This window comes from Panicum virgatum, chromosome 8K, assembly GCF_016808335.1.
Source record: "Panicum virgatum strain AP13 chromosome 8K, P.virgatum_v5, whole genome shotgun sequence".
NCBI lineage: Eukaryota > Viridiplantae > Streptophyta > Magnoliopsida > Poales > Poaceae > Panicum > Panicum virgatum.
The window spans coordinates 43,681,417-43,691,477 of NC_053143.1; the positions used below are offsets into that span (position 1 = coordinate 43,681,417).

General features: G+C 38.9%; 1 protein-coding gene across 1 annotated transcript; it reads left to right on the forward strand.

Moving 5' to 3' along the window:
• The first annotated feature begins 5,238 nt into the window (after window positions 1-5,238).
• On the forward strand, window positions 5,239-6,080 carry LOC120646338. The gene is made up of 2 exons (XM_039922950.1): window positions 5,239-5,374; window positions 5,469-6,080. The coding sequence occupies exons 1-2, from the start codon at window positions 5,276-5,278 to the stop codon at window positions 6,000-6,002; spliced, it is 633 nt and encodes a 210-aa protein (XP_039778884.1). The 5' UTR covers window positions 5,239-5,275; the 3' UTR covers window positions 6,003-6,080.
• The last annotated feature ends 3,981 nt before the right edge of the window (window positions 6,081-10,061 follow it).

A 10,061-nucleotide genomic window follows, 5' to 3' on the forward strand; every position in this document is an offset into this window, starting at 1 on the left:
CTCCAATTAGATGTTCATTGTGTGAGTTTGGGTTGAAGATTTAATGGATTGGTGGGGAGAAAAGGATTTTTTTGGCGCTTTATTTGGATTTCAGATTCGTCACTTTACTGTATCAGTGTTGAGCGAACTTTTTGGGGAACTTAGAGGCCGAACTGGTTTTTGGAATGAACTACAAAGTTGTAGGGGACATTCATATCTATTAGCTCGTCAAATTTCGTGATTTTTATCCCAAGTGATTTGAGAGATATGGATTTTATGAGCTAGCTGTTATTTTCTGATGAAAATTTGGACAGGGCTGGATCAAGGAGGTTTTTGAAAACCTTAAAGGAATAGTTAGAATTTTAAACCTTTATAAACTTGTAGTGACTTTCATAAGCTTTCTACATTGGTAAAGAGCACAATTTTTGGATAAGTGGAACTCCATATATGGATTTAACATTCAAGTGTACTGTTTTATTGACAGAGTTTTTCAGTTAAGTTTTAATCCTATTTTAGGCCATCTTGTTGACCTCTAATGCAAATATGGATAATACCAAAGTTATAGAGTATGGAATTCACTATCCTCTGGTGAAATTTTATAATTTTTGGACAAATAAATTTGGAGTTATGGAAATGTGAAGCCTGCTGTCCTGATTTTTTGGGCAGATTTGGATGTCTGTTTTCATCTGCAGTTAAGACCATTTTAGAGGCATGAGAAAAATAAAGTTTCTACACAGAACATTTAGTTTTTGGTCTGTAGATTCCAGAATTGTATTCATTTGCTGTCATAGCCTTTATGGATTAAATGGTACAAAAAATGGAGCAGTAGTGCTGCAGTTGGCTTGTGGCCTTTTCGCTATTTGGGTGGGATGGTGGTTTGGGAGACGGTGTAGGGGCGCTTTACTTATCGAAATGCTTGTTGGTATGAGTTGTTATCTGATCTTGCTTTGTCAAACAGGTGGTAGTGCCTCGGATCGCGCCTAAAGCGGTCATCCCTTCATTGGAGGCAAGTGACGTAGCTGTTGCATTGCTACGACTTTAACATTCTATTTTTACTGCCTCCACTTATAAAATACAGCACACATGCTTATATGAGATAATATCAAAAAAATAGACATGACTCATAATTTTTGGATGAAGTATGAAACATTGTTGCTGATATAAACTTAGAGATAACGCGGCTTTTTACTTCAGCGTGGGTGGATAGATAAATGAAATGGACTATATGTGGTGAAATTCGAATTTATGGCTAGGGATGAAAGTATATTTACATATGACATATACTTAGTAATTTATCCTATAACATGTGTTTCTGTGAGTAAAATTTGTGGAATCCTTGGCAGTTTACTCATGAGTGGGCTTGTTATAGTAGAGGTTATGTTAATCTTGGTGTATAAAAACCTATGTGGTGTTTACGCTACTTATGTCTCCTAGTGCTATCATGCATGGGTGAATTGGAGTTTGGATTACGAATAAGGTTCGAAGTAGTTTCTTACTATTCTTTGGTATATGTGTTCAAATATATGGATTGAATCTTGGGTCGATTGGCTCTACTTAGAACTTTCTTTATATGATAGATATGCTTGGGGCTTGGATTATTGAATTAATCTTTTGTATGCTTAAATTGATAATGGCTATACGCTATCCTATTTCTGTTAAGACTAAGGAGATCTATAGACATGATAGTGTGAATAACTGTTTGGTTGATGTTTTGTAACATATGATTATTCAGTCATGGTTGGTTGATGTTTGGAGCATATGATTATTCAGTCATGGTTGGTGCTGTTTATATTGAGGGAGTACTGTTTGCATTTCTGGCATTAACTATTATGGATTATTCTCTTCTTCTATCATGGAGTACATGGTATTTGAATTTGGAGTATATGATATCTGGCTTTGGACATCCTGTTGCATTACATTGCATTGCCATGCACTACATTACATGAAATTTGGAGTTGTGTCGCGAACCTATGGTTGCGACCGTACCTGTACATTATCATTTATTGGGCATAACGATGCAGCTTCATACCTTGTTGTGTATAAAGGCAGGAGTTCATATGCATCCATATGCATACATCATTGGTTTGGCATAGAGATGCAGGTTCATACCTTGATGAGTATGAAGGTAGGACTTCATGTGTATTGATTTGCACTTTTATTGGCTTAATGTTGGATGTGATGGAGATATGTTGTTACACACATATACTGTGGCCTTATGGTGACACGCACTGCGATGTGGTTTATGAGAGTTAGATATACCATATATGTGCCTCTTACATTCACTTGCTTTATCATATGGGTATTTGGATATTGGTTGATATGGTTGCAACGAAAATAATTTGATAGTGCTTCCCCATGGTTATGAGCATTTTGTATGACTTACGGGATTATAGAGATATTGTATGTGTTGTTTCTTTTCATTCCTTTGCACCTTAATTGGATTACAAATATCATTCAATTTTTATATTATATGATCAGCACATTGCTACTTTTATTTCTAGTTGCTACGGAGGTCTATATGTCACGGTTGTGTCAAGGGTTGCTTACCATCATCCTATTTGGATCTTACATTATTCACTATTAGTAGCTCTGTTTTAAAATAATATTATTTTATTCTTGCTATGCTCTTGGTACATCTGGCGAATGGTGGAGCCATCATTGATACTTGCTATTTTGTCAAATGATTAGTTAATCTATTGCGATTTAAATAGCTTGTTAAAGTTGTTCACTTGCTGAGATTTTTCAATCTCACCCTTATTATATCCCTCCCTAGGTTGTTTTTTGAAGCTAGCATGAAGGGAAGTGAGTTAGTTGCACGCCATACATTTCTACGGGATCTCTTAATGATGTGGTGCACAATTTTGAGTTTGTTAGATCTTATAGCATCTTTAATCATTTTTGTACAGGATGTAGAGTTGTCTTGTTGGAGTATCACTCTTTTCTTACACATCTACCTTTTGTTGCTTTCGCGCCGTGCTTGTTTATAGGTATACGCTGCTAAAATTTTAATTTCCAGCTTTTGGTAGTGTAGTTGTGTAGCATCTCAGGATTACGTGATACTTGGAGTGTTACATAAGAGGTACCCATTGTCCAGGTCAGACACAGAGTACTCCCTCCATTCTCTATTGATAGTCCTATTTCACCTTGACACAATGAACAAGACAAAACAACCTTGCTTATCATCTAATTAATGTAGCACAAGGTTTTTTGCTAGTCCTCCAATGTCTTTGCATGAAACTCCTCGTTACTGGTGCTATTTATTGCCATGGTTCTTATCAATAGTAAATAGGACTATCATTTGTGAATATTTAAATTTTCAAAACAGGACTATCAAAAGAGAATGGAGGAAGTAGTACGTAATATTCGGTCGCTTATCTCTAGCCAGGCCGAGGCTCGGCCTGTGCAAGAGCCAACTTCGCTCACCTCCCTAGGTGGAGAGGATGGCATGGTCTTCTTCGGATGCGCGGCATCTCTTGTTGTTTCTATTATGAATTTATTTTGTTGCAATTAGTTCCCGGCGTGAAATAAATTCTGATCTCCTTTTTATCTATCGTAAGTCCTTTGTTGTACCTATTATTTCTGATCCAAAATAAATCCCGTATAACCGAACAAGACTTGGAGCGGCGCGTGCGTTGCTAGCTTGCTCGGAGGTGAGAGGTGGAGAGCTTGTTGGAATTTGGTAATCGATCCCTTAGATTGCTTCGTGAGAGTTGATCTGTAATTGTTACCCATTCAATTTGGGAATTTGGCGTTCTTGCCCCTGTTTCAATCTCTAATGGTGATTTTGCCCCATTTTTTGAGTTGTGCGATTTGACCCCCGTTTTATTGAAACGAAGGCTTCGTTTGCCCCTCCTTTTCACACCGTTAGGTATATGTCCATTAAAACAATTAAAATAAATCAGATAAAAACATAGGGCACTAGGAAAAGATGTTCATACCCTTAACCCTATCTTCACCCCTCTCCCTTCTCATTCCACAGATTCAGTCCTGATCCTCTCCCTAACCCTAGCTGGCAGAGGCGCCAGATCTGGGAAAGCGCGAGAGGGGTGGGGCCAGGCCGGTGCGCGGCAAGGGCGGCACCAGGCCGGCGGGCACGCGCGCCCTGCCTCGCGAGCGCAAGCGCTACCAGGCCGGCGCACCCGCGCGTGGGGGCGCGAGGCGCACGCAGCAAGGGCGGCACCAGGCCGTCGGGCACGCGCGCCCTACCTCGTGTGCGCAAGCGTTGCGCCAGGTCGGTGCACCCGCGCGTGGGGGCGCGAGCCGCGCGCAACTGCAATAGGCCGCGCGAGGTAGCAATAGGTAGCGCGTGGCAGCAGCAAGCGGAGCGGCAGCAGTAGGGCGTCAGTAGCAGGCAGCAGCAGGAGGGGCGGCAGCAGCAGGGGTGGAAGCAGCAGTCAGGCGAGGGAGCATGGAAGAATCAAGGTAAAATCCATGCTGTGATGGAAGAAATTGTGTGGATTGAAATCGGTTTGTAGGACGAATTAGATATAGCATGTAGACAGATTTAGCTAACTTTATATTTCGATGTTGTGATTTGTAGGTTAAATCACAAAGATATGCAATTGGTTGTTAGAGTTCGGTCTTTTTTCAGCTTGCCTGATTGGGGGCCCAAGTCATGGCAGCGGGGTAAAACCTTGCCAACACAAATTGTTGACACACATAGCTATGGGATGTTGCAGTTAGTTGATTTCATTGTTGAACACTACATGTGGGGTTCAAAGCAATATATATCTTTGTAGCGTGAGTCTGAGAGTGACTCTATTGAGATAAAATCTGATGAGCAGTTGTTTGAGTGGTTTGAACTCAATATAGACAAAGGAATAGTTCACATTGTTGCTCAGATAAATGATCTTGAGGGCCTATTGCAGTGTTCACCAATGAAATATAGGTGTCACCCTTCCGTAAGAAATAGAGTACCCACAATTGAGAGCTACAAATATGAGAGGCAAATCCACATCCAAAAAGAAGACAACCACATATGAGATTGTAGGTGTTGATGAGGAGGGCATGTACTCTGACACAGATTCATTTGTCAACAAGTGATAGCAGCTATGACACAAATTTGGCTGCATCTTCTGACTCTAATAGTCTAATGATGAAGGCTCTGACCCTGAGTTTGACCCTGATGGTGAAATAGTTGATGTGGATGATGAGTTTCACCCTCCCCCGTTTTCATATGATGTTGATGCTCCAAGTATTGATGTTGATGAAGTCTTTCCGGAATGTTGATCAGTGCAAATTATATGCGGTTAAACACCATACTATATTGAATGATCATGCTTTTGAGATTGTCAAAATGGACAAGACCAGATTTAGAGCAATCTGCAAGACTGCTGCTAGTGGTTGCAATTGGAAGTTTGTTGCATCTACAAGCAAGAAGTATATTGGCTGCAAGGTACCTTATGTTTTAACTCACAAAACTCTACTTTTTGTGGCTGATTTTAATTTTTTAACTCATAAATCATTGACATATGTGGCTGTTTATGCAGGTTAAGACAAGTGGTTCAAACCATACTTGTGGTTCAGTCAACAATTGTGGCGGAACAATGGCCACAAATAAATGGGTTGCTGATAGAGTGGTGGATTTGTTGAGAGATAATCTTGAAATGGGCCCAAGGGAGTTGCAAGAAAGGCTCAATAAGAAGTACTCTATGAAAATACCTTATTATAGAGTTGTCAGAGGCAAGAATAGAGCACTAGACATGATATATGGAAAGTGGGCTGATAGTTATGACTTGCTACCAACATATCAAGCTAAGTTGTTGAGATCAATACCTGACAGCATTATTGAGCTAGACACTGAGGAGCACAATGGTCAAGTGTGCTTCATGAGCTTCTTTGTGGCTCTTAAACCATGCATTGATGGATTTTTGCAAGGATGCAGATCCTACATTGCCATGGATGCTACTCACTTGACAGGAAGGTCAAGAGGCCAGTTGGCTGCAGCTGTGGCAGTTGATGGCCATAATTGGCTTTTTCTAGTGGCATATGGAGTGATTGAGACCGAGTCCAAGGAAAGCTAGACTTGGTTCATCAATAACTTAAAGAAAGCAATTGGTACTCCTACAGGTAGGCAAAGATTGCATCTTTTAGTTTGGCAACATTTTGTACCTTGTTGTCTTACACGCCATAAATTGTGCACATGCAGGTTTGGTCATTAGTACTGATGCGGGCAAAAGAATAGAGGGAGCTATAGATGATGTGTACCCAGGAGTGGAGCATAGAGAGTGTATGAGGCACTTGTGGAAGAACATGAAGAAGAATGAATTCACTAGTGAGTTTTATGGTAAGAATATGTGGTGTGCTGCCAAGAGCTTTACAATTGACAAGTTCAACTATTACATGGGGAAGATAGAGGAGAAGGATCCTAGTGCACTTTCATGGTTGGATGACAATCATCCATATGTGTGGAGTAGAAGCAAATTCAGCGAAGAATTCAAGGTAGATTACATCAATAACAACTATCTGAATGTTTCAATAGTTGGGTGTCCAAAACTAAAGATTATCAGATTGTGGATGTGCATGATAGGATAAAACAAATGATCATCGAGAAATTTGTTTTGAGAGTGAAGATTGGTAGAAACATGCTAGGAATAATCATCCCATCTATTACCAAAAACTCTCGATGTGAAATCCAAGTCAATCAAGGACCATGAGGTACTTATATGTGGGGCTGGGACAGCTAAAGTAACTGTGAACAGATTTAGGCATGCTATCAACTTGGAGCAAAAAATATGTACTTGTAGAGCTTGGCAAGTAACTGGAAAGCCTTGCAGCCATGCATTAGCTTTCATTGCAAAGCTTAGGAGGAAGGTACAAATGGATGAGTTTGTCCATGAATACTTCTCTGTTGATAGGTTCAGAAAGACATATGCATGTACTTTCAATCCAATGACATCCAAAGACAGCTAGCCACATGTTGATTTAGGTTATAAAATCACCAAGCCCAAGTTGAAAAGGAAACCTAGGGAGACCAAGAAAATCTAGGATCAAGGCATATGATGAGGTTGGCACAAGTAAGAAAAGGAAGACATGTTCAGAGTGCCATGAGCTAGGCCATACAGCTAAGCATTGCCTAGGAGGTCTCACTGCTAGTCAAAAGAGAAAACTCTCATCTTCACAAAATGGACCAGGAGAGGGGAGTACTGACCCAAGTGCATCGCAAACATCAAAGTGAGTGATGGATGTCCACAAATATTTTTTTGCATATTAGGATCCTTTATTCTTTGCTTTACTATCAACTTGTCCACTAACACAATTTTACTACCTTCAAGTGCAAGTGCAAGTGCTGCAAGAGCAAGAGAAAGAGGAAGAGAAAGGGGAACAGTAGGAGCAACAACAACTGTACCAGGGAGGGGAAGGGGAAGAGGAAGAGCAAGAGGAAGAGGAAGAGGAAGAGCGACAAGGAGTTTGGCTGCATTGTTAGGCATAGATTCTTAGATGTGATGCTTGTCATTTGACCTGTATAAGCTCTCCAATACTTTGCTTTTGTTAGATTTGAGTGTTGGAATCTGAACTGGACATTATGTTATATATGTTTGGACATGCTGGAATGTGATCTGTTGCTTTTGGTGGACATATATATGTGTGTGTTACGCAAGTTATGTGAACTTGAACTTATCATGTTGTATCATGTTGCTGCCAAAATTTTGAAGAATTTATCAAATTTTAGTCATTTTTGCAAGTTATAAAAATCTAGTTTGAATTTGCTAGAGAAAGTTCGTTTCAAACCTGTAAAAATGTTGTTCTATTCAAAACAGGGGTAAAATCACCAAATTCAAATAATAGTAGGGGAAAATCCGCAAGGGTAAATTGGTCTTTTCAAAGCAATTTTAACACCATTAGCTGCCTTTCATGGAATAGGGGTAAACTCTACCTTCGTTTCCAAAAAGCAGGGGTATTTGCGAAGTTCAAAAAATAAGGGCAAAATCACCGTTTCACTTCGAAATAGGGGCAAGAATGCCAAAGCCCCATCCAATTTTGATGTTTTGTGATTCCATCTGAGCTGCTTGGTGCTTCGCATTATTTGCGATTTGCAAATTTTGTGTGGCGGCTCCGATTTCATGCCCGCATCGATGAGGAGATGCTTTTGTTGCTTCTACAAAATTCAAGCAGCCATGAGGGTCTAGTCCTCTCGAGTATATCTCCAAGGTTCTCCACAGCACACGAGGTGTTCGATCGAATGCCTGCAAGCTATAACGTGATTGTGTCTGCGCTCGATGTTTGAGGAACCGGCAGTGGAAGTTGCGGTGGCAATCAGCACGCAGCATGCCTAAGCTAGACCCGGTTGGTGGTGTCTGATTCTAGTGATGGCATGAACTCGTTGGAGAAGAATAAGAGGTGCACTCGCCACCTTAAAACTAGGGTGAACCATGCTCAAGAAACATAGGCAACTAAATGCACACAAATAAAGCCACTCTTGTTTAATAAGGCAGGCCGTAACCAAACATGAGCCTCTTGCATTGAGCTAGACAGGCTTGAGATAGCCTGACTTAGATGCCTGGCTAGCCTAGCAAGAACAACCAAACACACTGTACAGATCGACCGGCCTGAAACTGCTTGCCCAAACGCTCGACACGACACGGAACCCACAAGAAAATAGACAAACCTCCGTACCAAAGCAAGTTACTTAATTATTTATACTATATGCACATAGCTAGTAGCCTAGTACAAACCTTATCACAAATCATTAATAACTCAACTGCCAAGAGTGCCCTCCTCAACTCTGAAATGCAAGCAGGTCGATGACCCAGCCGTTGGAACATAGTGCCTACTCAAACAAATGGGTGGAAGGAAATACATCTACATATACAAAGACATTATATGAAACTATCTTTAAAAATATGACATTACCTAGCATTTCAACAATTACACATTGTTTACAACAAATGACATTACAATAACCACTGTTATTCTAGAAAGTATGAACTGTAACTACTAAAATATTATCAGTAACACTATAAAATATCTTATAGGGAAAATGAGAATAGATACATTGAAGGAAAATGGAGCAAGAAAAGTTGTTGCTGACAAAGAAGATGATTTGAAATCTTATGAAAATAACAAATTAAGGAACATATCAATAGTCTAGAAGTTTGAATTTATAAAGATGTCATGGATTGAAAAACACCAAACATATCATTCTACATTTAAGAAATATGTTCTCTTGATTATTATATACAACTCTAGCTAGTAACATGTGTAGATCAAAGCTGAGTAGTCATAGAACAAGTTGTAATAATATTTCATCAGAACAAATGCAAATACAGGTAACACAAAGGACAGCAAATTCTTCTACATTGAGCAGAAACAAAAAGTTGTTCGGAGCTTATTGCAACCAACCAAATGCAAATAACAAAATGTGGAAGTATTAAAAATTGTTCTATTATATCCTAGAAACAGCATGGTTTCCAAAAAAATAAAAACAAGAATTAAATTGTCCACAAATTAAAACACAGAGACGTAAAAAACATAAAAAGTAAAAGCCAGAATTCAATATTCCAAAAATTAAAACACAAAGATGTAAAAAAACATAATCACATATTCCTCAAAATTATTCTATGTTTTCCAAATTTACAATTTTTTGGGAACTATTGAAACTCCACAAATGCAAATATCAAATTTTCATATTCAAATCACTACTACATAATATCACACCACAAATTTTTATCTAGTTCCAAAATAAATGAAAAAAACTGCAAGGCAGAAAAATTGTATACCTTTGTTTACCTAGTGGGTGCTAAATGATTCGAGGTAACTGAAAAAGGAAGTTGTGATATGTGGAAGAACAAAAATTAATAACAATTGGGGCAATTAAGCAGATAGTTGGACCAAAAGGAAAAAAGGGAATAAAAAATTTATTGACACCAACAGAGAAAAAGATGCCCACATCTAGAGAACTAATTAAACATGGATGAAAAAATGATAGTAAATCCATTTCTAAAAATAAATGATTCATCCAAATGAAGAAAAAATTAATCAAGGCAAAAATATAGGATCAATTTTATTCACAATAATTCTTTAATGGATAAAAACCTGAAATAACCATTACAAACAAATCAACAAATGGATAATATGTAGGC

Excerpts from the sequence above, each read along its gene's own strand:
- LOC120646338 (XM_039922950.1), top strand. The coding sequence starts at position 5,276 with ATGGACAAGACCAGATTTAGAGCAATCTGCAAGACTGCTGCTAGTGGT. Across the intron at positions 5,375-5,468 it reads AGAAGTATATTGGCTGCAAG|GTTAAGACAAGTGGTTCAAA; the intron begins GTACCTTATGTT and ends CTGTTTATGCAG.